The 27,698-nt window shown below is 41.9% G+C and overlaps 3 protein-coding genes across 19 annotated transcripts in view; 2 read left to right on the top strand and 1 right to left on the bottom strand.

The window, feature by feature from the left end:
• Window positions 1-227: 227 nt before the first annotated feature.
• On the top strand, window positions 228-5,819 carry SLC10A4 (solute carrier family 10 member 4). Its single transcript, XM_004268288.3, has 3 exons — window positions 228-968; window positions 1,745-1,955; window positions 5,052-5,819. The coding sequence occupies exons 1-3, from the start codon at window positions 373-375 to the stop codon at window positions 5,562-5,564; spliced, it is 1,320 nt and encodes a 439-aa protein (XP_004268336.1). The 5' UTR covers window positions 228-372; the 3' UTR covers window positions 5,565-5,819.
• Window positions 5,820-6,956: 1,137 nt separating this feature from the next.
• On the top strand, window positions 6,957-22,227 carry ZAR1 (zygote arrest 1). 9 transcript variants are annotated; one of them, XR_007477208.1, is made up of 8 exons: window positions 6,957-7,835; window positions 9,515-9,607; window positions 9,692-9,766; window positions 11,026-11,227; window positions 13,750-13,860; window positions 18,237-18,318; window positions 21,164-21,216; window positions 22,094-22,227. XR_007477208.1 is itself a non-coding variant. In XM_004268287.4 (4 exons), exons 1-4 carry the CDS (start codon window positions 6,981-6,983, stop codon window positions 11,167-11,169), a joined length of 1,167 nt encoding a protein of 388 aa, XP_004268335.1. In that variant the 5' UTR covers window positions 6,957-6,980; the 3' UTR covers window positions 11,170-11,925. The 9 variants fall into 9 exon arrangements, 2 of the variants coding, with proteins under 2 accessions (XP_004268335.1, XP_033281368.1); XR_007477207.1 differs by having other exon boundaries at window positions 13,750-13,815; window positions 21,164-22,178; XR_007477206.1 differs by having other exon boundaries at window positions 21,164-22,178.
• The window catches only part of FRYL (FRY like transcription coactivator), a 244,559-nt gene continuing 231,733 nt past the window's right edge, over window positions 14,873-27,698 (bottom strand). For 7 of the 9 annotated variants that reach the window (XM_004268286.3, XM_033425476.2, XM_033425473.2 and 4 more), the window contains 5 exons: window positions 22,172-22,240; window positions 19,416-19,433; window positions 18,493-18,603; window positions 17,286-17,476; window positions 14,873-16,965 (listed from right to left, as the gene is read on the bottom strand). In XM_004268286.3, the coding sequence (XP_004268334.1) occupies window positions 16,707-16,965; window positions 17,286-17,476; window positions 18,493-18,603; window positions 19,416-19,433; window positions 22,172-22,240 (648 nt within the window). In that variant the 3' untranslated portion in view covers window positions 14,873-16,706. The remainder of the gene's footprint in view (window positions 16,966-17,285; window positions 17,477-18,492; window positions 18,604-19,415; window positions 19,434-22,171; window positions 22,241-27,698) is intronic. The other 2 variants (XM_033425475.2, XM_033425474.2) reach the window with 1 other exon arrangement.

Here is a 27,698-nt window from a genome sequence, read left to right as displayed (position 1 = left end):
AGGTCTTTGTTCCGCCCCTGGCTACACTCTAACAGAACCACTTACTGGTGATTAAAAGGAGGGGACTCGGCGGCGGGGGCGGCGCCTGCGGGCGCGGGGGCCCAGCGATTGGGTTCACCCTCTGGGGCTGCGCTTTCTTAAGTGCCAGCCAGCGGCCTTCGGCCGACCCCCAGCCGAGCACCGACCCGTTGCCCCGGACGTCAGCCGCGCGTAGCACAGCCTTGCCACCGGCTCCCGTTTGGCGGGTGCGGACGGGCGGACAGACAGACGGACGGCGGTGGCGACCGAAGGCGCAGAGTCGCGCGCGGCGGGAGGGCAGAGAAATCCGCAGGGCGGGCAGGAGCCAGACTCGCAGCCTCCCGCCGAAGCGCCATGGACGGCACCGGCAACGCCACCCTACTCTTCGGCCCGTCCTCGCTGCAGCCGGACAACTACACCTTGTCGCCCAACGCCAGCAGCCTGAGCCCCCGCTCAGACGCCCCCCTGGCGCCCGCCTCCAGCGCCGGCCCCAGCCCCGGGCTCAGTGTCGCGCCGGGGCCCGGCGTCAGTTTCAGCCCCGGCCCCACTCCGACCCTGACGCCGACGGCCGGCTGCTTCGCGGGTGGCGCCGCCGGCCCGAGCCCTACCCTGTTCGCTCAGCCCGAGGCCGCCCACGAGCCCCCGTTCTGGGACACGCCGCTGAACCACGGGCTGAACGTGTTTGTGGGCGCCGCCCTATGCATCACCATGCTGGGCCTGGGCTGCACGGTGGACATGAACCACTTCGGGGCGCACGTCCGTCGGCCGGTGGGCGCGCTGCTGGCCGCGGTCTGCCAGTTCGGCTTCTTGCCGCTGCTGGCCTTCCTGTTGGCGCTCACCTTCTCCTTGGACGGGTCGGCCGCCGTGGCGGTGCTCCTATGTGGCTGCTGTCCCGGCGGGAATCTCTCCAACCTGATGTCCCTGCTGGTTGACGGCGACATGAACCTCAGGTACGGAGCTGCTGTCCGGTAGGCATCTCTCTTCTCCCAGTCAACCGCGTGTACAGCCATGCGTTCAAGACCAAGGAGGGAGGAAGGAGAGGTGGTTAGAATGAGGCGCGGAAGAGGGGAGAAGAAACTGGAGATGATGGGGATGCCTGGGCTTTGGAAGTCCAGGCAAACATGAAGAGGTAGGGTTGGAGGGGAGAAGATCTAGACGGGGACAGAGGTGCTCTGAGGGTCTTGGGGTCTCATCCACAACTGCCTCCCCACCCTCCCTGAGTGTTGGGCTGTCAGTGCAGGTTTGCAGGCCCCGGAAGACAAAGGAAACTGGGAAGTCTGAAACCAGGACTCACGGGAAATGTAAAAGCAAAATAGGACTATTGGCTCCAGTAAAGAAAGTAATCTCATATATAAGACAATATAATTGAGGTTAATCCAACAAGTAGTATTCAGCAGCTTTACCATGCCTCATAGGGTGCTTTGGAGGATTAAAAAGAAAACAAAAATGTTCCTGGCTCTCACAGTCATCCAGACTGTAACCAGCTCAACAGGCTGTATAAAGCAGAGGGCAGCAGCCCTGAGATTTTTCTTCTCCTGCCTGGAGTTCACGTTTCAGTTGGGCTTAGCCATGCTGCTCTCTTGGTGCTCCCCTGGGATGAAGCAGGTTCTTCCCTGACTTCAAGCTGGGGGACTTGCAGTCTCCCCCGTTCTCTTCTACCCAATGTTCAAGCAAGGTTCTTTGGCTCAAAACCCATTCCAACTTCTGTCCATTCCCTTTTCTGCAGCATCATCATGACCATCTCTTCCACGCTCCTGGCCCTGGTCTTGATGCCCCTGTGCCTGTGGATCTACAGCCGGGCTTGGATCAACACTCCTCTGGTGCAGTTACTGCCCATAGGGACAGTGATCCTGACTCTCTGCAGCACTCTCATCCCTATTGGTTTGGGCGTCTTCATTCGCTACAAATACAACCGGGTGGCTGACTACATTGTGAAGGTAAGGTCACTCTTCACTTTGCATACTTTACACACGTAGAGAGTCCTTGGTCTCTGACCCATGGCTGAAACAGTGAGAAGTTTGGGAAAGAGAAGTAAGGAAGAAAAGGACTGGGTAGCCCTTGCATGGATAAACTTAAAAAAAAAAAAAGAAAAGTTTATGCCACAAATATAACTTCTGTTCCATCTTTTGGAACTTCAAAAATAATAGCTTTAATTAAGACACCGGGTTAATTAAAAACAGCATAAGAGAACTATCAGTATTCATAGGAGGAAACAGACCATGGGAGGAAAAGATGACAGTGCAATTAAATGGCAACATGTTTTCCACTAAGAAGTCATGTATTACTAAAAATCAAAGCAGGTAAAATAAAATTAATAGGATTTGTGCAGTACTTTTGAAATGCATTACAGTACTCTACTTTTTAAAAGTGGAACTCTAATTCTGAGAAACTCTGTAGAAGTTTCCTTTAAAATGTTTTATTAATTTTCCAAAAGTAAGTTTACACTAATAAGACAAAAAGTAATTTAAAAGTTACATCGTAAAAAAATTACATCATAGAATATAATAGAATACACAAAACATTGGCTTTAAAGCACAAAATAAAATTAGGTCCTGGGTAAATAATGCAGAATATATTCACATTACTAAATTTGTGTTTCTTTTCCCTTCCCCATTGCAATATTTCATTTTTAAAGGTAGTGGAAGAATGGGATTTCTATTATTTTGTGCAATATTTCCAAAATTGCTTTATTTTAAAAAATTGATGCTTTTTGTAGCAGTAGAGATTTTGTAATAGTTGATTGGAGAAAAAATTTAAATATTTCTAAATTAAACTTTCTTTGAAAACTCAAAAGTAGTAGTAAATAAGAATAAATCATGAACAGGATTCTCATTTTAGGAAGTTAATCAAATAAAATACATAACGAATTAGTCTAATTAGTGTAAAATGTACATGCAAATTCCTTCAGACAATGAAGAGAAAAAGGATCACTCTAATGTTTCAATTATGTAGATTTAAGAAGACAATTTTTTGTGTTTTACTTATACCAAAGTAATCTGATTATACAGAGGGGCTAACTTTTATTAATATGAAAAATAGAGGGCTCTTTTCAGTACATATATCCAGCCTTGAGTAAAAAAATTATGCTCTATTGTAAGCGTATATATACTCTGAATGTAATAAATATATATGTACATGTAAATATACATATTTGTTATATGTTATACATAACATATCTATAGATCATTTTGAGATCACTAAGAACTTACTAAGCTTGATCATTAAGGTAATACTATTAATGTGATGGCATTTACTATAAAACCTTGGGAATTCTAAGAGAAAGTCAAATAACCTATTTCCACGCTAAAAACAGGTAAACATATTTAAATAACAGACAATTCAATAGGATAGTGTAACTTTGAGTTTAAGCTGAACCTATTCCATAGCCAGCACACTCATTAAGATCCACTTCATAATATTTTTATACTTTTGCAAACACTTTAAAATGAGCATTCAGTGTCAGTGTTCACCCAAATGATTTTAAATGGTTCAAAGGAAATGTTAGAGCCAATATTTTCACAACGAAGAATCAGATTTCCTCTCAAAGCTATTGATGTAGACACACTCTGAAACTTAATATAAGTTTTGATTTATAAAAGTTTGGTTTCTGCTAATTGTACATTTGTAACATGAGTATCTTATATAATAATTACTTCAGCACCATTTAGGGTAGACTTTTTGACCAGCCCAGTTAAATTTTGAATAATCTTTTAAAGAATATAAAGTATATGCCAATCCCATAGACTCCAAAGGGGTATCCTCCCAGATGTCTAGGGAACCAGAAGCAACACTTAAACTGTTCTGGATCTGTAGTCCCCCTCACAGACACCCACCCAATCCCCTCCCCCATTAAAAAAGAAAGCTACCGATCTGAAGGAGAACTAGGAGAAGGATTTTTAGGTTTCCACCTTACCATTTACAAGCCTGTCTTATTTGCATGAGTGAAATGTACCAGTCAGACATCAAGATGACACACTGTTTTATACAGTCAATCGTTTTTATCTAAAATCCTTCTATTAGATATAATAATTCCTAAGCGTCATTAGAGACTTACATGTGGGAGTTTTCTCATGAACAGGTGAAAAAGCAGGGAGTTGCAGGATTACAAAGAATTCCTCACATCTTATGTTTACATTTTTTTCTTTTCTCTTACCTAATCTAAGAGTTGTAATTGTTTGGGTACTGCTAACAATTCTCTGAGCTATAAAGTATTTTGAAGGTTAAAAATATCAGACACTCAGTTTCATAAATCAATAGGCTTTTATGTCCTGTGTAAAACCAGAACTAATTTCTTATGGAAAACACTGGGTCCTGTTCAGGGAAAGCAATGTCCATCTGTCCACTCTATTCATCAGACCATACCTGGTGTCTTGGACTCAATTCTAACTGCTCTGTTTTTAAGAGGCACATTCACAAATTAAACAAATGCTCAGAACAGTCAGGACTCCAAAACAGTTATGGAATGGAGGCTGAAAGCCTGGGACAGTCTGCCCCCAGAGAAGAGTAGCCTTCCCCTCATAACTGGTTTTTAAACTTCTGGAGGCTGTTTTGCAGGAGTAGCCGTCTGTCTGTGCTGCTCCTGAGGGCCTATCCAAGACAATGGCTGGCAGTTATAGAAGGCAAATGGTCACTAGACATAAAGACAGGTTGCCAAACAATTAGAGCTGTCTGACACAGCCTGGATGCCTCCTGAAGAGGTGATCTACCCATCTTCAGAAATACTCTGTCAGAGACTTTTTTTTTTTTTTTGCGGTACGCGGGCCTCTCACTGTTGTGGCCTCTCCCGCTCCGCGGCATGTGGGATCTTCCCCGATCGGGGCACGAACCCGTGTTCCCTGCATCGGCAGGCGGACTCTCAACCACTGCGCCACCAGGGAAGCCCTGTCAGAGACTTTTAATGGCGAAGATCTCCATTCTGTGTGGGAGGTCAGACTAGATGACTCTCCTCTTCCAAGAGCCCAGGATCCCCTTGCCTGAATCCCTCTTCAACTATCTTATTTTTGATGGCTTGTTTATCCCTGTTCTTTTACTAGGTTTCCCTGTGGTCTCTGCTAATGACGCTGGTGGTCCTTTTCATAATGACCTGCACTATGTTAGGACCCAAACTGCTGGCAAGTATTCCTGCAGCTGTTTATGTGGTAGCGATTTTTATGCCGTTGGCAGGCTACGCCTCAGGCTATGGCTTAGCTGCTGTCTTCCATCTTCCACCCAACTGCAAGAGGACTGTGTGCCTGGAAACAGGGAGCCAGAACGTGCAGCTCTGTACCGCCATTCTAAAACTGGCCTTTCCACCGCAAAACATAGGAAGTATGTACATGTTTCCCTTACTTTATGCCCTTTTCCAGTCTGCAGAAGCAGGGATTTTTGTTTTAATATATAAAATGTATGGGAGTGGAATATTGTACAAGCAAGATCCTCTAGATGAGGATGAAGATACAGATATTTCTTATAAGAAACTAAAAGAAGAGGAAATGGCAGACACTTCCTATGGCACAGTGAAAGCAGATAATTTAATTATGATGGAAACCACTCAGACTTCGCTCTAAATATGGAGATACACAAGAGAGTTTATCTTGCTGAAATATTACTTCATGTTTATGGTCTGTGGTAGTGTCTATGGTTTACATAAAGAACAACAACTGGTTCACATTATTATACATGTAACAGTTTTGATCTGCCCACCATAAGGTTGCATTGGTATATTAACCAAGCGTTTTTGTAAATTACAAATCAATGTCGTAATATAACTTGCACCTGGGATTGCTAGGGTACCGCCTGAACAAATGTGCTTTTTTGGTTTTTCATTGTTACCGACTTCTATGATCGTTTCAAATATGTTAACTCTTAGAAAACAGGGTCTTGGAAATGTAGAATTTTGACGCACTATCTTATATGAGTAAAAACACGCTATATTTGTAAAGCATAATTGAGTTTAATGTAATTGTTGTTAAAAAAAAGTGTGCTTGCTCAGCTTATAAATACTTGACATTGTTAAAATTTGACCTGTATTCAGAAGAATCCCCAAACAGGTCTATTAAACAATGAAATATAGTATTTTATTGTCCAACCTGTATCAAATCAGAGAAAAATTACATTAACGTATTTGATTACGCGACCTGGTATCTATTTGTAACGAGCGGCCAACATGTTTCTAGTGGACAAGGCATTTGCATTCAGCTGGGGACTGATTTGGTCTTCTGCATTTGTGTAAACACACCCTAAATCAGTTTCTCTTTTGGAAAGTTTATTTGGTTAGGAAAATCCGTAGAGCGACTGTCGACCGCAGAGAAGAGCAACAGTTATCAGACCCTCGTGGTACTCAACAGCACAACCTGGTCACCGTTTGAAGTGGGGGGTTGGGGGCGCGGCGGGGGTGGAGTACGTTCTCCACAGGGAGAAAACGATTAGCCTAGTCGCAGATGCCCTGGAATGCTTTCCCTATGCACTTACTGAAAGGGTTCAAGGCGTAGATTTCTCAGGGCAGCCCTGAGATGATGAAATAACCTACAATCTGAGATCGTAGGTATCAGACCCAAAGCACTTCCCCCAAATCTTCGCATTTTTGCTCACTAGCCAGAGGCAATTAGCCTCGCCTCAGCTTCCCGGGCGGCGCCGACGATCACCCAGGGCTGGGGACCACCTGGCTCAGCGAATCGCCGTGATGGTTCTCCTGCTGGTATCCTCTTCACCTGGAGCTAGTTCACTTACAGACCAGTTCTGCTTCGCAAAGAAAGCCTTCTTTGCAGATCATCTCAGGGTATTTGTGCCAACCTCCGGGTGTGGAAAGTTCCCACACCGAGAAAGTCTGGCAGGGGCCCCTCCGGCGGGGACACCAGCGGGTGGCGGGGAGGGTGCGGGGGGCCGAGCAGCGCGGCCAGCGGGGGTGGGGCCCGCGCCCGGCTGCCCCCGGGAGGTCGCTTATTTAGGACGCAGGGGCGGGCAGGAGCGGCAGGGGTGCGCTGATGGCTGCTCTGGGGGACGAGGTGCTGGACGCATACATGTACCCGGCGTGCGCCCTCTACTCGTACCCGTACCCCTACCCCTACCCGGCCGCCGCCAAGGGCAAGGGAGCGGCGGGCGGGGGAGGCTGGCGGCACCGGGACGGCGGCTACCCTCCAGTTTCCTCCTCCTCTGACGGCGCGGCCTCGTCGTCTTTCCCGGGCTACGGGCAGCTAGCGGCTGCCGAGTACTTCCACAGCTACCAGCGGGCGCAGCTCATGGCCCTCCTGTCGCAGGTGGGCCCCGGCCTCGCCCCGCGGCCCGGCCGCGCCAGCATTCGGGACGTGGCTGTGCAGGTGAACCCGCGCCGCGACGTCTCCGTGCAGTGCTCGCTGGGGCGGCGTACGCTGCTGCGCAGGGCCCGCGAGCCCGGCCCTGAGCCCGAGGGCGCGGCGGGCGCGGGCGGCAGCTGCCCGGCCTCCCCGGAGCTGGCCCGCCGGGGCCCCGAGCAGGGCAGCCCGCCGAGCGGCGCCCCGCGGCCCGTGCGCTTCCCGCGCACCGTGGCGGTGTACTCGCCCGTGGCTTCCCGCCGCCTTTCCACCCTCCTGGAAGGGGCCGAGACTGCGGCGGCCGAGCAGAGGCCCGGGGCGCCGGACGGAGAGCGAGGGCCTCCAGCTGCGAGGCCCCGAGGCCCCGAGGAGGGAGAGGGGTCGGCGAGGAAGGATCCCCAACGGCCGCAGTCCGAGGAGGACGAGGCCCAGGCCGGCGTACCGGCGAGCAGGGAGCAGCCCCCGCCGGTGGCCGGCGCCCCGGACGCCGCGGGCGAGAGGTGGTCGCCGCGGAGCCCCCAGCCGGGCAAGGAGCGCCTGCGCTTCCAGGTGAGTCCCGAGTCGGCCAGGGAACCGGCGGGGGAGCCCCAGGGCTGTGCGCCCTCCTGGCTCGCGTCCCCGTCCCCGCCCCGCGGCTGCTCGCGACAAGTGGAGGCGCGCGCTCCCTTAGGCGCGGGCACTTCTGTGTGCCTTTCGGCAGCTGCTGAAGTCGTCTTTCTCCGGCAGAATTCAATCCAGTGTAGCTTGCGTGTTGCTGCGATGGTAAAACACCGGTTGCACAGGGGTGGCCGAGGAAACGCCCTTTTAACATTCTTTTTCCGAGCGTATTTGCTGTATAAAGCTGTGACCACGGGAGTGTAGTCCTGTGTTGATCCTGCACTGGGTGATCTAGGATGGGTCTCGGAACATCAGAAGGTGAACTTAACTGGCAAAGGGAGTTGATTGTCAAGGATCCCACTCACATTTTCTCATTCAGTGTGTTAGAAACCGTTAACAATTGACTTCTGGGGTCCTAGTCAGGATCTTCTCTTGCCCTTAAGACGCACCCCTCTTCAGAAATCTAACTACTGCTGGAGCATCTGTGCTGTGCTGCATTGCTGCCTGAGAGGAGCAGGCTTGGAAGGCCAGTTGGTACTTGCCTGAAACTGGAAGGGCTGGAGCACACTGAGGGGTTGTAACCCAGGGGAGTGGAAAGGCTGGAGAGGTATTAAGAGGCCCGGAAGAGTCCTTTTGGGGTCTCTTCCAGGCTCCCCAGGGCTGTTTAGTGGGGGAGGGGGAACACAGAGTGAATCAAGTTTGTGCACAAGCTGTGCGTGATCTTAAGTCTTTACCTTCCTGGGCTTCAGTTTGCTCACCTGTGAAATTGCTCAGTGTCCTCCAAAGTTCCTTCCAATTCTAAAGGCCTAACTCCAAAAACTTGTTTATAACTTGTTTCTCACTGAGAAGAAGAACTTAAGAATAAGGTAATACTACTTTTGTTCATATTATGTGTGAATTATGGCTTATCCGTATTTTAGATTCCCAGCACCACTCTGGTGGAAACTTAATTAGCAGCATAGAGAATTTTTTTTTTTTTTTTTTTGCGGTACGCGGGCCTCTCACTGTTGTGGCCTCTCCCGTTGCGGAGCACAGGCTTCGGACGCGCAGGCTCAGCGGCCATGGCTCACGGGCCCAGCGGCTCCGCGGCATGTCTTCCCGGACCGGGGCACGAACCCGTGTCCCCTGCATCGGCAGGCGGACTCTCAACCACTGCGCCAGCAGGGAAGCCCATAGAGAACTTTTTTCAAGGTGTTCACCCAAGATCACTTTGGGATGCAGAGTCTAGTTTCTTTTCTTGAGTTTAACCACTTCATTCACGTGTGTTCTAAGATCAGACCTATTCTACAGAGAGAAGCCCTCCCCAAAGAATCCCAAAGTTCAGGAACTCTATGTGTTTGGCTTTCCCCTTGCCTGCCTGAGGGAAAACACCTGCTTAGTAATCTGTTAATTTGCTTTATGAACCAAGATAATCTGGTACGTAAATTCCGGTGGGCCCTTGCTTTTCTACTTGATTAAGCCATTAGCTTTCGTAATGATTACGTCGTGGAGACGGACTTGAACCTGATTCTACTTTCCTCCAAGATATGGAGTGGAGTTGCCAGTTTTAAGTGTCAGATCCTTTCCAAGCTTCTGAGATGAAGGCTAATTCAGATGTCATGTTGGTTAAACTCTGCTCTCCTTTTGCTCAGTTCTTAGAACAGAAATATGGCTACTATCACTGCAAGGACTGCAACATCCGATGGGAAAGTGCCTACGTGTGGTGTGTACAGGGCACTAACAAGGTAAGAAAGGCCCTGTAACTGGCATCATCCTGACAAAAGGTTCAGGAGGGTTTTGCTCTAAGTTTTTCCTCTTTCCCGTCACAGGTTTACTACAAGCAGTTTTGCAGAACATGTCAGAAGTCTTATAACCCTTACCGAGTGGAGGATATCACCTGTCAAGTAAATTGAATGTTTGTATTTTGTGTTTGAACTGGGTAGTGATTAGAAGATTTGGAGGTAGTTTCTTGAATGTATTTCCTAAAAGAGCCTAGATTCCCAGTGACCTGAGGTTTTGATTTCTTTCTGGAAGGAGTTGTAGAAATAATACTTAACTGGGAAACAAGGCCTTGGTGTTAGGTTTTCTCCTGCTCTTGCAAACCTCGGTCATGTGAACGTCTCTAGAAGCTGTTGCCTCACTTGCAGTGTGGAAGAATGTTTGCTTTGCCTGAGACTCAGCTGAATGTAGGAGAAAGTAAACCTAGAAAACAGATTATCTTTCTACTATTATGAAGTAGTAAAGGTTGACGGCTTTACCCAAATGCGTTTTATGAAGCACATACGCAAGTTAAAGTACTTAGTAAAAGCACGGGTTTTTTACAGTTTCCATTTTGCCTGTGAGTTCAGGAAGGGATTTGTTTTAAAGTCAACCTAAGCTGCTTTAGCTTTAACCCTAAGCTTTATGGGGTTAACTGGTAACACGTTGCTTGTTACTGTTAACTGAGCACTGCACTGTGATAAAGGGCTCTGATCATCGAAGAGGGAGAAGTGACTACACTTGCCTGTTAATCACACAGCTAGTGGAGCTTGACTTGCCAGTAGAGGCACAGCCTAATCAACACACTTGGCTCCAGGTGGATGCCGGAAGCATGAACACCGCAGGTTGGGTGGAGAGAAATTAAGTGTGGAAAACGTAGATCTTGGGAGAGTAGGGTAGATTCTCAAGTAGGAGAGAGGAGTTTGACAATGAAAGCGAACTTTCTAAGCACTCTGCTCTTGGCCCGGCAGTTGCTGCTCTGCCTTCTGCCTCAGCTTGCGGTCCTTCGGAGCAGGGAGAAGGGCTGAGGTCAGCCACTGGTGCCGGGCCTGCTAGTGGTTCCTGGCCTCACACCTTCGATGTTGTTAAACTCCTCTCTCCTGCTCGCTTGTTCTCCACCCTCCAAGGGCAGGGACAGATTTCCTTTTAAGCTGTTTTAAAAGAAACTTCACACAATTCAGCATTGAATCCTGTGCAACCTGGGAGCAGGACTGCATGATAAAATGCTCTACTCCTCCCATCCTTCTCCTTGCTAGGAAGGGATGTAGACAGAACAAGATTAGCACAGGACTTTGCTGAGCGTGCATTCAGTTAGTATTTGAATGGACTAGAAAAATAACTTTGAAGTTCCAGGACATCACCAAGCGTTTATGTTCTGTATGTACTTCTCACTTTTTTTTTTCAGAATTGTAAACAGACTAGATGCTCCTGCCCAGTAAAAGTTCGCCACGTGGACCCCAAAAGGCCCCACCGTCAAGATCTGTGTGGGAGATGCAAAGGCAAACGCTTATCCTGTGACAGCACTTTCAGTTTCAAATATATCATTTAATTGAATGTGAAAAACCAAAACACTGGTCCCGCCGAACGTGTGCTAGTGGAGCAGACAAGTGAGCTTTTTTCCGTGCCCCTCTTCCTCCTCTCTGCCGCTCCCTCAAAGTACTTCGTGAAAGGCTGTATTTGACAAAGCTTGTCAAATAAAAGCATTGCAAAACAATTGATACACTGCGTAAAATCCTTAAGATTTAGGAGAGCCTGTCTTAACAGTCTGGGCCTTTTACTTTAATATCTGTCCATTGCTTACAGAGCAACCGGGCTCTGAACTAGGTTAGTCACTTGAGAGAAAAGTGTAGAGGGACTCACACGTGAGGTTTACTACTTGTAGGTCTGTAGGGCTGATGCCTATAAGAAATTAATTGAATAAAAAGCCATCTATTAAAATGAGCATCCTTCTGGGGCAGGTGGAGGCTAGAGCCAGGCCTTGATGTTTGAGGGGACTCTGATGTTTGGGGATGGGTAACGCAGAGTCAGAACCCAGAATGGATGGCCTACAGCTGATCTCGGTTTAGTCGGTGCTGAGGGAGAAAGGCTGTGAGCGCTGGTGACTTGCTAATCACGATGTCACCGGTACGGATGGGAACAGGGTGGTTAAGGGCAGCTTTAAGATGTTAAGTAACTTCAAGTGGACTTCAGCTGGTAATTTGTTAACTTAAAAAAAAAAAAGCCCTCCTAAATGTATTTAAAGATTCAGTTAGAGGCAGCTTTATTTAACCTTTGTCATTATGCGCTTGCAGTTCTGTAAGTGGAAACGGTGTTTGGCGCCACCTAACACAGGGATTCTCATCCTAACCTGGTTACCAAGCTTTCTACCCGATTACCAAGAAAACACTGAGACCCGGCACCAGCGCTCTCCCGGTGCAGGGATGGGGGTGGGGGATGATGTGAGGGATTTTAATGAAATCAGAGTTGAGAGCTGTTGATTTCTTGGTTACAGAAACCACATAATTGGAACCAGGTGCTAATTAGGCCTCCTTCCAGTTTTCTAAGCATCCCATTTTTAAGTTAACCCTTACTACCTCATAGGCCATATATAGTAAGTCTGTTAAGTTAACCCTTACTACCTCATAGGCCATATATAGTAAGTCTGTTAACATCTTGGATGCTTGAATGTAGACAAATATGGAGAATGAAAGAAACGAAAATGAGTTTGAAGTCTCTAGAACCCTTTATAGCAAGAGGGAAGGCCTCTAACCATATGGCTTGGGAAGGTGTTTGTAAAAAGGCAGATTCTTAGGTCCCTGTCTCTACTGAATCACTACATGGAGGTGAAGCATTGAATAAGCGCCCCAGGTATTGCTTATGGAATTGAAGTGTGAAAACTACAATTGAGTCAGCCTTGCACTTACCGTAGGAAAACATGGCTGTGGGCTCTGCCCTCATAAAACTTCCAGTGTAGCGGGTAGATGGCCATTAATTTCCTGTATAAAACTTCTGCCATGTGCCATGTAAGACCTACTTGGTGCCCGGTAGGAGAAAAAAAAAGGACCTGACTTGGGGAGGTCAGGGAAGCCTTGCCTAAAAAATGACACGACAGCTGAGCTAAAGTTTGGATGAGTTGAATTAGACAAAGAGGGGAAGAAAGAACTTTTCCAGACTAAGCTAATGTGTGCAAAGGCCCAGTGGTAGAGAAAGCCAGGAGGCCACAGGGGCAGGGATGGGGATGATGGCAGGTGCAACTGATAGGCTCAGGCTGGGAGGACTCTTTGGACCTTGCTCAGGAGGACTGTTTTTCATATGTCATCAGTAAGAATCCACTGAAAGGTTTATAAAGCTGTGGTGGGGCATGGTGACAGATTCACCTTTTAAAAAAAATAATCACTCTGGCAGTATGGTGGATGCCTGTAAACCTGTCAGGAGTCTTGCAAAGATCAGATACAATGGTGGTGGGACCAAAGAGAAATGAAGGGTGAGAACTCTAGGTGTGGGGGAAGGTGATGTGTTTTGTGCTGACACTATTAACTCCTGATGTGGTTGAGGGGTATGTACAGGGATAGGAAACCGATCTGACTCACGTGACGTGCAAGGGGTACATAATATTCACTCTAAGCATTTGCTGAATGAATGAGGAACAACAGAAGTATACCTTCAATGAGTCCTAGGACAAATTCAGTGGTTATTAATACAGCTATTAAAATGGCTATTAATCATTCTTTAAGCTTAATATTGTTTGCCATTAATTTTCCTAATAGAGCAGCTAACCCTATTTTACAGCTGAGGAAAGCAAGGATCAAAATATGTGTCACTTAGAGTTAGTGGCCATTCAGACATTGAACAAAGTGGTATAAAAACCCATGATTCATAAGAGTTATGGTGATTACATTCTACCAGTAAGGCACTGTCAAACTGTATGTATAATTGGAAATTTATAAAATTGATTTTTCTTTGAGAGATTGAGAGGCTAGAAGGAAATATCCCAGAATACTGTTCTCTCTGGGTGTCAAGAGAAGTGATTCTAGTTTTGTTCATATTTCTTACGTTTGCTAAAGTGACAGTGGATTACTTTGAAAATTTAAAACTAAGAAAGAATGCCATAAAGTACAATTATTATCACATTGATCCTTATTTCCTCTAGTGTAGGTTATGCTGGTGGATGAGCAGTTCTCATAGACCAAAAGGAGGTACACTCACTCTGGCTTTGGTGAGTCTGTTCCAAGAAAATGTCTGACGATTTCCTAAATTTAAGGTAGATCTTATATCACTAAAAGTAGAAAATATTTTCTAAATTGTGTAAAAATCCTTTGGATTTTTCTTCTTTGGAGAAACTGCCAGATATTTGGTTTTTTGTTTTTAATATTTATTTATTTGGCTGCACCGGGTCTTAGTTGCGGCACTCGGGATCTTTTTAGTTGTGGCATGCGAACTCTTAGTTGCGCGTGTGGGATCTAGTTCCCTGACCAGGGATCAAACCCGGGCCGTCTGCATTGGGAGCGCGAGTCTTAGTCACTGGACCACCAGGGACGTACCCAGATCTCTTATCTTGTGATTTTACAAACTTACTGTTTAAAAATGATAAATTTAGTGGGCAAAGGAAAAAGTTTGTATGAGCAAAGACTGGGCTCTGATTGGAACTAAATAAGGTGTTTAATAAATTAAGCATTTGATATATTTTGTTAATAAGTGCAAACTTTGGACCCAGAGGACAAGGAGCAAAAAATTATAGGTTTTAAGGAAATCTGATTTGCAAAAGGACAATCCTAATGACTTTATATCTGCATCTTGCTTTCTGCATGTGTATTAATCTTTATTACATTATTAATAGGCTTAGTTACATATAAATAGAAGGAAATTTCAACTGTTTGGAAGGTTTGGTTTGGGTAATTAGTCAATTGAACTGAATCTGTTCTCCCCCCGCCCCCTTTTTTTTTTTTTTGCGGTATTTTTTTTTTTTGCGGTACGCGGGCCTCTCACTGTTGTGGCCTCTCCCGTTGCGGAGCACAGACTCCGGACGCGCAGGCCCAGCGGCCATGGCTCACGGGCGCAGCCGCTCCGCGGCATGTGGGATCCTCCCGGGCCGGGGCACGAACCCGTGTCCCCTGCATCGGCAGGTGGACTCCCAACCACTGCGCCACCAGGGAAGCCCTGTTCTCCCCTTTTGAAGGAAAATTATTTTTAAGAATAATGAAGGCAACGTTTGAAAAGTTCCTTAATTATGCACACTCTAATCATTCATCCTTTCTTAAAATACAACACAAACCAACAGCTACAATGCTTTTTTATTTTAACAAAAAGGATATAAGGAGGGTGAGAAAAATAGGGGATGGTAAGATAGGCTGTAAAGTGTGGTGTGTCTCCAGACACCCACCCCTCTCTTCCTGCCCCGCACCCGGAAGTTATTAAATAATTTAAAGGACACCATTTACAGTACCAGAACACCATCAAAATAATTGTTTTTATCAGGGTCAAAAAATACAGTGATTATGAATGTGCTGTGACCAGTTACAGAATTTTACAGGTAACATAACTCTAGTCAGCAGTCCAGCGGCGTGCACAGGGCCCTCAGTTAATGCACTTGAGCATAATTACATTTCTGGCAGGGGTCTGCACCACCAAGAAAAGGCAAAGCCAAGCATTTCATTTCTACATTCTAAACTCTGGAATCCCAGAGCCCAGTTTAAAAGAAAAGTCACAGTGGATAAGAGATGCATATAAAAAATACAAGGTGTTCCTTTCAAATCAGAGGAATTGTGGGACTACATTCATTTCTTTTACAAAATGCTATTTAAAAAAAGGACAGAGAATCCAGTTCATGTTATGCTACAGGCTTGGACAGTGAATAAGTATATTGCATGTTTTGGTAGTCAGTCTTCAGGCTTCCTTTCATCTTCCCCCATAGCCCCAGGTTCCTTTAGGGTGAAACATGTGAGTCCTGAATAAACATATAAAAATGCATTTGCATCTCTCTTCTTGAATTCTGCAGACTTGAGGGCCTGCAAGTCATATATTTTACCATCAATGACCACAATTTTTTCTTTAGCTTTGTACACCTCTTCTTGTATAACAGTGCATTGCACAAATGTACAAGAAAATACTGGTTTTAATCTATACAGTTTCTATAATAATTATGGAGTAAAATAAGTTAACTTTTCTAATGAGAAGAGCTGACGGGCAGCATACATCTTTATTTTACATTTTAAAGTCTCTGCAGGCATCTACTTTGGTTAGTTATCAACAATCGTAACATAAGCACTGATCAGAGAACTGAGCAGCATTCCAATAACGTTAACAGATATATTATTTCTTTTTGAAATACTGGGAAAGCCCAGTTTTAAAATATTATTAAAATGTTCTAACATTTACACACTATGAAGAGTTAGAGCTAATAAAATAAAATTTTTTCAAAAATAATCTTGCAGTGCTCTTTTAGGCATGCTCTGAGACGTTATCACCAAACATCCATACCTTGAAAATATGACTATCAATCACATATTCACACATCTCAGCTCGCACACACACACAATTCCTTATACAGACCAAAAAACAAAACACCCACGCCCTTATCCCGCATGTTGGGGGAAAAAAAAAAATCAATGGTTTTTGCAAAGAAGTCTTTCTGTGTATATCCATCCGACTGGATGTTCTTCATGTAGATGATTAACTATCAGTTGTTGATTATGCTTGTGACTACTAGAAATCCAAGCATCTCTGCAGGTCTTCAGCTAAAATGAACCAGCCTCGATTTCAGCCTCATTTCACCTGCTTTCCAATGTCTCAGTATTAGAGGCCATTATTGCAGACATTCTTAGAATTCTTTTCTTTCTCCAGAAAGTAATATATTTGTATGCATCACTTTTAGCCCTTTTCTTTTCACTTAGGTAAAGTAATTAAAAAAATTCTTTCTTCATACAGTTATTGTGGGAGGTATTGGCAGCTGTTAAACCATTCGTTTTTTTCCCCTTCAGATCTGATTCTGACGTACTTACTTTTTTACCCTGGTAAAGTTTGACAGTGAACTGCAAGGGTCCATAGAAGGTGCTCGTTAATATTCTTAATCGCCTTCAGTTTAGTCTCTTCCTAAATGCCTGAAGTTTCTCAGAATCCAGTGCTCACCAAATTTCCAATTGGTTTGGCCTGTGCTAGGAGTTGGTATGATTGCACCATGCGTAGAGACTCTCTTATTTCTAGATTAAGTTCCATCAGTTTGTAGTTGGCTTCTGACATGTCCAGGTCAGAGCCTATGACTGCAAAGCTTCCCGTCTGGCCCAGGGTCTGGTGATGGAAATAGATGTGTAACAGTGTCTGGACAGGGTCATCTTCACAACTGCCAAAGATATCGTTGGGCCACAGAGATCTGAAAACACACAGTATTTTTAAGTCCTGAGACTCAAAGTAATTATTAAAGATAACGTTTAAGTTAATACCTATAAAAATAATTTCCTTTTGAATCACTGAGGATCTGTTTTAATATTTGAGCAATCATTACTGTGAAAGTATCACAGAATGAACAAAATCTAAAATTGGTGTCATTTCATTGGTAACTGTACAAAATAAGGTCATGTTTTCCTTTCACAAAGACATAATATTGAAACATCAAACTGAAAACCAAACCCAATCTTTATCAACTTCCAGTTAGGTATAAAGGCATCTCCTATAAATTCCTTCACAATTTACCTGAAAGCTTTGACTTGTGCTACAGCTGATATAAATTCCTTATTTTTCAAAGTTTCAATTAAAGTATGAATGGCAGTTTCTATAGTAGTTTGTGCAGCTTTGGAAATGTCAATTTCTTCATTTTCTGAGGCGGACTCGGCTTCTTTGAGGATACTTTCCAACTGGGCAAGTTCCTCTGACATGTTGAAGACCTAAAAGAAATAAATATACCTTAAAAGGATCAATTTGTATGTTCAGTAACAACAAGAGCATTTACTTGGCTGTGAAGATACATCTAATGGTGGCAGTATTTTCTCTTAAAGATTATTTTCAACGGTTAAACTTAGTCCTTATGGGCAGTTAATATTTCGAGTTCTTTATTCAGTTGGAATAAATAATTTCAGCTGCCAAATAGTAGTCTTTACTCTTGATAAAACAGTTTGTCTTAAGTGTAGTAACTGTTACATTGTAATAAGTTAAAATAATTGGTTGCAACCAATGTTTATATTGGTTTTACCATGTGATATATACATCGTCTTGGATAGTAAAAATACATTTATGTTATTTTTTTTTTTGCTAACAGTAGGCCTGGAATTATGGGATGATCATGAAAAAAATTTTGACAGTAATGAGACGTCTTTATATTTTAAAGGGTTACTTACCCAGGGTATTTTATATAAACCAGTACATGTTTATTTTTTAAAATAAATTTAACCACTTTAGATTAGAAAGCGAAGTGATTTCCTCGGTGATAGTTTTGGTACCAGTGGTTGACAAGGGGGAAGAAGACTCAAGTCCCTACTTTTGAATCTATTCATGACACGATTTCTAACATTCGCAGTGCTCGACATGTTTATTCTTGTGTGCATTACTTAAACTATAGAAGTACTATGTGGACAAGACGTTAGAGGCTTTCATAATACAATTTTGTCTTTATTGAATTGACGTGCTTTACTTCATTTTTGATTACAGATGATCTGTTGCTGCTACTGCGATCTTTAAGGTCTGGGATCTTTTAAGATCGCTGGATATCTGCTGTCAGATTTATGAACAGGTCCTGAAATAGTACATCATTTCAAAAACCAATAATGCTTAACTGGGGTGTGGGGGGGGGGAAAGATTCACTATAAGCGACTTTTCACTTCATTGCTCCTGCAAGGAAATATGTATGTATGTATTTTAATTTCCTAGAATCAGTTACTAGTGCCTAGTACAACTGAATATTTACCTCTGCTTCATTTTTAATTGTGTTTACTTGATTGATAAGTTTACAGTAGGCTTGGAACAGAAGCAGCAATTGAAAATGCAATTTGTATAACCTTCGGCAGAGCTCCAGTTCCTAGAAATAAATAACACTGTGTTAAATTTAGGTGTTATTTTCCATATTTGACTAGACAACATATTTCAAATAAAAATTTATAAGTAAATAATTGTTAAAATTTGTTCTGAGCTTAATTTTTCTGCAGTAAGCAAGTTAATATGGTATGAAGTTGATGAAAGACAGATGAAAGATGCTCTGAAGACTGGGATTAAAATAAAAATTTAAAGATTATTGGTTACATAATTCATTTTTAGTGTGAAGCACATTTTCACATTAGACAAACAGAATTTTTCAGCAGGCAATAAATAGAATGCTTTAAAAAGAATTCACTAGAACTTAAAACTTTAACTTCATAACGAGAAGAATTTACAAGTGCATATACTCTTGCCACACTGAGATGTACATCTCACTGCGTTTATCAACAAGTGCTTGATAAAGCAAAAAGTAAAACTCTGGATAACCTCTCACCTAAAAAGTAAGAATAGTTTGTCTTTAAAATGAGTTCCTTTTTTTTTAAGAAAGCAAATTTGTAATCTCACTGAAACAAGACAATGAAATTAACAAATGCACTTGGATTCTTAAAATTAAGAAATATAAAAGGAGACATGTTAGAGATGTGTAAAAAGGCAGCGCTAGTTGTACAGATTAATTATAACACCTCATTGTCTTTGTAGGACTGAAACATTTCATGGATTAGGGCTATGCAAAACTGAAGCACACACTACTCTTAAAGCAGTCCATGACAAAACATTGCTAGGTCACAAATGGCAAATGAAAACCAGTTTGTCTGACATGGATAAGTAGTCTATAAATTAAGACAGGTCACTTACTGCTAGAATTTCCATTTGCTAAGCAAGAAGGTGATCGGGTCACAAAAAATACAAAGGAAGAAAAAGACCAAGAATTAGTGTAACAAATCATTTTAACTAGGGTCACAGATGTCCCAGGCAAACTGAAGAACATTTAAAATTACACCCAAAAGAAAAATTTATGATGCTATTTCCAGAATAAAACTTTTTAGACATTTACTGTAACAATCCAGGGTGTTTTTCACTCTTTGCCAAATAACAGCTAAATTACATTTAGGCTATAGTTTATTTCTTGTGCAAAAGCTACAAGGAATAAAACTAGTGGGATATTGGGAAAGTTGGCTACTGAAAGTGGTCTTCTATCTGGGTTTTTATATAGCCTTTCCAAAAAAAAAAAAAAAGCCAAATAAATTTCCGTTAGTAAAGTGGAAAACTTCGGATTAGAAAATATGAAATGATTTGCTCTTCTCGGAAAAGAACTGGTTTATAATTTTATGTAATATGTATTTGCCCATGAGAAGATTCTCTCTGGCGTGGCTCATTCTGGGTTGCCTACCCTTTGCTGTCTAAGTCCTAAGTTGCCATAATTAGTGCTGAATCGGAAGGTAAAATATTGAGAGCAGTTGTGTGTTTTAAATTGCACTGCAAATGTAATTTAGTAAACCTCAGAAGTTCAACCCAACTAGGTTTGAATCAAACGAGATAACGTAAAATACACCGTGAAACATCCAGGTTCTGGAATATTTAAAAATTATTACATTAAAATATCTACAGCAACTTAGACCTAGTCTCATTAATGGAGAAGAATGACTTCTAATTAAAACAGCAATCGCCAGAATGTAAATACTGCCTCTAAAAGTCCTTCTTGAAATCTGCTTTTCTAAATAGTTTCCTCTGAAGCACTGTTTATATAACATTTATTCCTATCAATTTAGAAGGGATTTGCTAAGCAAAGGTGAACTTCAGCTCCGTACTGCTTACCATAAATTATGTAGATGGTCATCCTGTGAATGTTAGTTGAGCACAATCCAATGTCAAACATATTAGCATATCTAAATTTCTGAGGTTTTACTTCATACAGTTTTATATGGAAACTAACAACAATTTGAGCTTTTAAATATTTTTTTTTCACTTCCATTAGCATAAATAAAAACTGACTCTACACACGTATTATCCAGAGCATCTACTTTGGGGTGTAATGGAAAAGAAAATCACTGATAAAGTTTATGATCACAACTGTAGGAAATAACACAGACGTAATTAATTTCATAGCCCTGAATTACTAGAAATCACGCTAAATATGTTAACACTGTACATTTAAAAATACTGCTTTTTAGTGTACTGAAATTTGCATATACAGTCTTAATTTACTTTTAATATGTATTAATTGCTTATTATGCAAAGGCTATACTGGTATACAGCAAAAGACAATACATAATGTGCAAAAAGGGACCCCTGCTCTCAAGGAGCTGAACGTGAGAGGGGACCTAAGATATCGGTGGAAGTCTTCAATGAACAGAGTTTTCAGTTTTCACTTAGTAGAAAACCTCAAGCTATATTAATTGACACAGACTCCTGGAGATGGAACTCATTTTCTTCAAGGTAGAAGGGGTATAAGACATCACTTAGTCTAACCACCTAATTTATATATGAGAAAAGCAGTTTGTTACTTGCTTAAGCCATAGTGGCAAAGACAGAATTAGAACCAAAGGATCTAATTCTAGTCTGGGGTTAATTTCTTATCTTGCCTCGTTTCTTTCTTTACACAGATTATTTGACAATTTCTTTATGACAGAGCAGGATTTGGAGTCAGCCTTCCAAGGTTTGAATCTTAATCTATTTACTTACTGATTCTAGATAAATTAGCTTCTCTGAGCCTCAATTTTAATTTGCATATACTTTTCCTCATTTATTTTAGAATATTTATTAATTGCTTATTATGTATCCTCATCTGTGTAATGGGGCTAATTACAACATCCACTAGACAGAGCCGTAAGGACTGAGATAATGAATGTGAAATGCTCAGCACAGTGCCTGGCAAATAGTTTACATTTATTGAGAGTATACTGGTATTTTCTCAACATTTCAGTTTTGTAAAGCTTCACATTTTTATTACAATAGTACAATAACTTACAGTGACTAGAAATCTGTAACAATCTGATGTTGTAAAAGGTTAGAATTCTCATGTCAAATGTAAAGGGTGTTAACTGATTAATACATGTTCCCCATATGAAGTTATACTTCTATTAGAATGATTTGTAGGTCTTAATTTTATCCTCCTTTAATGTATGTGTTGTGCACTTTTCTCTAAGCAAATATATTACTATTATTTTCACTGAATTTTATACTAGCAAAACCCATAATTTATCCAATCAGAACTTCAGCTTCGGAAGGGCTAGTATGAATGTATATAACATTACTCAGGTTTGATATCCTGACCAGACTATTTATCTGTAGAGTACTAATGCAGAATGAAAAAATGTTTAGAGAGGCAGATGCAACTAAAAGTCAACTTGGACTGTCCAGATATTCATCGAGCTTATCTATGGAATGTTATTAAGCTTCAGTCATAAGCTGGCCGTTCATTTTTATTAAAGTGAATTTTTCATTACTAAGCCAATATTCCATTGAACCTAACTTTTACGAAGATTGTTCTGATAACAAAAATGAAAAATGTTACAAATATTCTTTATTTCTAGGAATATCAAGGACATTTGAGCATACGTATTATTTTACCTGATACAGAAATATAGCAAAACTAAGAATAAGAAACTTACTTGTGCATCTGTGTTTATCCTATACATGTCTTCTTTGGCACCAAATGTCCTCTTACAATTGTCTAACCACTGAAAAAATAAACAACAGTAAATTTTAATACAGTAATTAATTGCACAAGGCATAATGAAATTGGTACTGTAATGGCCTGCTCATATAAAACAACAATCTTGGACTTCCCTGATGGTGCAATGGTTAAGAATCCGCCTGCCAATGCAGGGGACACCGGTTCGAGCCCTGGTCTGGGAAGATCCCACATGCCGCAAAGCAACTAAGCCTGTGCGCCACAACTACTGAGCCTGCGCTCTAGAGCCCGCGAGCCACAACTACTGAGCCCACGTGCCACAACTACTGTAGCCCGTGCGCCTAGACCCCGTGCTCCGCAACAAGAGAAGCCACCGCAATGAGAAGCCTGCTGGCCGCAACTAGAGAAGAGCCTATGTGCAGCAACAAAGACCCAAAACAGCCAAAAATACTAAATAAATAAATTAATTAATTAAAAAAATAAATAAAACAACAGTCTTAAAAAGTGAACTTGAATTCCTAGGACTGGTTGTAGACATAGACTTTCATCTCCATTTGAGCCGAATCATTTGTATGCAACAAACCCAAGCAGAGGATACTGTGTATGTGGCTACATGCACACGCTGGGGACGGTTTACTAATGGAAACACAATCAGCTGTCTTCTATTCCAGGGCCTTGTGGCGCTCCATTTCAGTAAAGAATATTCATTTTGTAGATTTTATGGGAAATCTTCACAACCTATACCTGACCTTTGTCTAATGTAAGATGGGGAAATGAAAGATGGGCTTCCTGTCCTGTCAATTTAATAAAGGCAACTTAGAAAGAATTAACCAGGTCCGTTTGCTTATCAGAAGTGTAATTCTCAGAAGACTTGTGTCACTTTTAATTAGTGAAACAGAAACTAAAATACATTTTAAATCTTGTTTTTGTTTCTTTTTCTTCCTTTTTGGACAGCAATAAATGACAAACATATTATCTCCAATGAATACTGAATACAGAAGCCAAATGTGGATTTTCCTTTTCCAGGGGCTGGTCCTAAAGATGGATATTTATTTAAGGTACCTTTTCCTCGGTCAGATGAAAAGAAAATAATAGCACTACGGGTTAGTGGGGAAAAAACACTGGAGTCATAGAATTTCCAAGCTAAAGTGAAAGCTTAGAGCCTTCAAGTTGAGCTCCTGGGTTTCGACGGTTTGATATTATTAATATTACCAGTTCTTTTGACTTCCTAGTTCTTTTTGTGTGATAGATTAAATATAATAAAACTAATATATATATATGAAGTCATTAGGACTTTGAGAAAAACTACTAGCTACATTTTTACTCTTTGAAAATATTTCAGTAGTAGACATTTGAAATTCTCAGTTGTAGCTGTTAATGGTCTACATGCAAAGAATGAAAATTAGATGTCTCGGTTGTTTCAAAACAATCTCTTTGACCTTATGTCCCTTTTATCCTGGTTCCTCAGCCTGCATGGGCCCTCAGGCTCTTTACTTGACAGCCTCTGAGAAGAAAAACATGTTAGGCTTTCCTAGTAAGATACAGCTGCTGGTGGTCACTGTCAAAAGCTATCTAGCAGATTTCTTTATATGAGCAAAATTCAGTTGACATCTATCATGGAATCTGTACCTTAATCTTTATTCACTCAAAATGTTAAAATGCCTATACACTTCATCCTCATCACAAGTCCGGCCCAGTTTGTCCAAGTATACTGAAACATTTGAAAAAAATACTTTCAATTGCTTATTTAATGGCTTGTTCTTACTAGATATAATTTTTTATACTGTATGCCTATGATATGGCATTTGGGGGGCACTATTCAAAGTAATTATTTCTGATTTTTATTCCGTTACAAGAAAAGCCCCAACCCTATTGTCCCGTGGCTACACACTGGCCTGCAAAAGTACAGGTCCACACCTTCCCAGTCAGTGTATACAAGATACAGTAGACGGTTTGTGTACAGAATACCCTCCAACCCACATGTAACAGTCTTCCTGTCATGATGGATTTTTTTTTTTTTTTCCCCATGATGGATTTTTTTTACTCAAGGCTCAAATAAAGGTTAAAATTTAACTGGAGAGGTTTGGCTTCTGGGTATGATGGGGTAGCTTGTATAAGGCCAGTCCTCCAAGAACAACTATGGAAGCTGAATACCACCAGCCAGGAGGATTTAGGGAGTCAGAGAAAAGTACTGAAGGGAGCTGTACATTGACTCCAGCATTACCTTAGTGGACTTGCTCATTGATGTCCATGGGCTCAGAAGCGGAACAAAAAGTAGTGGCTTATAGTTCACTGGGCTGGGAAAACAGGGCTATCACAGGTAGTGAGGTACTGAGGGCCAAGATCCTGGAGAAAAGATAACTGCAGAGAAGGGAGTGACCAATCTGTGTGCAGTTTGCTCTTGGGGCACTTGTTCCTATATTTGTCATGTGCAGGAGGAGAGGCTAAGAAAGCAAGTAATAGCATCTGGGAGGATGAAAAGGTAAGCCGAGACTTTCTGGTCTCGTGGTGCTGGGGAGATGAGGTAAAAATTGTTCGATCCCTGCCAAGAGAGCAGGGTCCTGATGAATTCCCCAGGCGTTCACCTGTGATCCTCAGAAGACTCAAGGAATAATAAAAGAATGTATAGCTAAAAAACTATTAGAGGGGGAAAACTGAATAATGAAAAATCGTTGATAGAAAAGAAGTTAAGAAAGGAAGGAAAAAGTAACAGAATAGATGGGATAAGAAATGGTGAGATGGTAGCTTAGGAAGGAATCAAATTCATTTTTCTCTTCCATACAAATATTTTAATGGATTCGGCACAATTTACTGAACATTCTTTTCCTACTGCATTGCCACAGAGCCTTTGCTGTAAATCGTAGGATTATATATGTGTGGGTCTGTTATGTTCTATTGGTCTATTTGTCTGATTTTATGCCAGCACTACACTCTTTGGAGATTTTTAATAGGTCTTACTGGATGTAGGTCTCACTCTGTTGTTTAGCCCTTGTTGTTGCTCCTTTTGGACAAGATTTGGAAGACGTTTTCTGTCGAGGGCAGACAGTAAATATTTTAGGTGTTGCAAACCATAGATTTTCTGTTGCAACTATTCTGTGTCGCAGTGCAAAAGAGCCATAGACAATAGGTAAACAAATGGGATGGCTATGTTCCCAAAAAGTTTATTTACAAAAACAGGCAGGGAGCCAGATATGACCTGAGGGCTATAGTTTCCTGACCTGTGTTCACGACTGTAATCAGCCTGTCAATTTCCATTAATGTACTGTCTGAAATTTGGAATGAGATTGCATTCAATCTATAGATCATTTTGGGGAAAAATGACTTCACACTGAATCATAAACATGGTATAGCCTTCCATTTATTCGGGAGGCCTTTAATTTCTCTCAGTAATAACTGAAATTTTCTGTGTGGAGGTTTAGCACATCTTTAAATAGACTTAATTTGTAGGTATTCGATGTTCTCCTGTTGTAAGTGGTTATCTATTGCTGTATAACCAACCACCCCTAAAACTTAATGGCTTCTTAAAACAACAAAATAAATCTTTGGGTTCGCTGGGAGTTTTTCCTGGTCTTGCCTAGGGTCACTCATGAGTCTACAGTCATCTGATGGCTTGACTGGGGCTGAAAGTTCCAAGCTGGCCTTCCTCAAGTGTCTGGTATGCTGGCAGTCAGCTGGATGCCTCCACTCTCCTCCACATGGCCTCTCATCCTCCTGGAGGCTGGAGGTCAAATAGTTTTCCAGAGTTTGTTCCAATTTACACTCTGACAGGCATGATGGCAAAGGCAGAAGCTGCAAAAGACCTCTTAAGTGCTAGTCTCAGAGGTTGCACAGCATCACTTCTTAATTTGATTGGTCAGAGCAAGTCACAAGGCCATCCAGACTTAAGAGGTGGGAAAACAGATTCCATCCCTTTGATGGGAGGAACAACAGCAAAGTCATATTGCAAAGAAGCGTGGACACAGAGGAGCATGATTTATTGGGACTATTATCACAGCAATCAACCTCCTAGGACAGACAGAGATTCTGAAAACACAGAAGCACTAACCATAATGGAAAAGATGGATTAACTTGGACCTAAGTAAAATGAAAAACTTCTGTCGATCAAAAAATGCTATTGAGATAGTGGAAATGCTAGCCACAGAGGGGGAAAAAATTTGTAATTCATACATCCAGTAAAAGGCTTGTGTTTCGAATGAAGAACTCCTACAAATCAATAAGAAAACCACAAATAACCCATTTACAAAATTGGGCAAGATACTTTAGGCACAATTCACAAAACAGCTAAATGAAGAAGAAAAGGTGCTCAAACAGTCATCCGACAGATGCAAAATAATATCATGAAATACTACCTCACATCCACCAAAAATGACAAAATGTTAAAAGTTGGCAATACCAAGTGGTGGCAAAGGGATTAGGGCATGGTAACTCCTGTACACACTTCTGATAGGATTGTAAATTGATGTAACCTCTCTTAGAAAACTGCTTGGCAGAATCTACTACTAAAGTTGAACAGATGTATACCCTGTGACCCAGCAATTCCACTCCTAGATAGATATCCAACAGGTATGTGAACATATATACATAAAAGACATGTATAAGAAGTTACACAGCAACATTATTTGTAACATGGCCAGATCTTGCCCGATACTTTCCTGCTACTGAAAACTCTCCTCTTCTCCAATCTGTCATTACTATCTCAGTCCAGATATAAGATCACTACCCCCTTAATAAGTATTTTCTTATACCATATTCTTTTCCTGAGATAATCCCCCAATCTAAAATTAACGTCTGTCAAGGACTAAGGTTGCATCTCTATTCCATGAAGTTTTCCAATCAGCCAAAAGGGACCTCTCCTTGGAAATCATACATTTGGTTTGCATCCGTTCTCTGTTAGACCTGTATGATTTGCCAGTACTTTTATTTATAGCTATAATTTAAACATTTGTTCCTAATTATTCATGCACAGTATCTGTGCTTTATGTTCCTATCTAGAGTATTTAGGGAATAAGAAACAGGTTTAACACTTCATTTTTCACAGGCCTTTACATGTGATAGATATTTAGTACTTATTAATGAAAGACTCATCTCCTATTCTAGGGGAAAAAATGCCTACTGTATGCAGTTTTTTTGTTTTTTTTTTTTTTTTTTTTTTACTGTATGCAGTTTGTGTGAAAAGGAGAAACTTTTTTTCCTTTAAGTTTTTCTGCCCCTGCCAATTGAAAATATACTGGATTTACTCTCAGGGAAGAGAACGACTGTGTTTTGCAGTGCCACACTGGAGTTAAACATTTCTTTGCAGGTAACATCTATAATACACTGTGTGCTTCTTTCTCCCTTTGCTTGCCCACGTACACATACACATCACAGGAAAAAGAGGACCACTTTGTCACAGGTTGCAGATTTTTCTGGACCACAACATCACTGTGCCTTTCTCAGGGAAATACTGCCTTTACATCCCAGCTTGCAATGTTGACAGCAGCTATTATAGTCTCAACACAGAAGCA

The sequence above is a fragment of the Orcinus orca genome, chromosome 4 (assembly GCF_937001465.1).
Source record: "Orcinus orca chromosome 4, mOrcOrc1.1, whole genome shotgun sequence".
In the NCBI taxonomy this organism is placed as follows: Eukaryota; Metazoa; Chordata; class Mammalia; order Artiodactyla; family Delphinidae; genus Orcinus; species Orcinus orca.
This window is presented reverse-complemented; position numbering and strand designations above follow the sequence as displayed.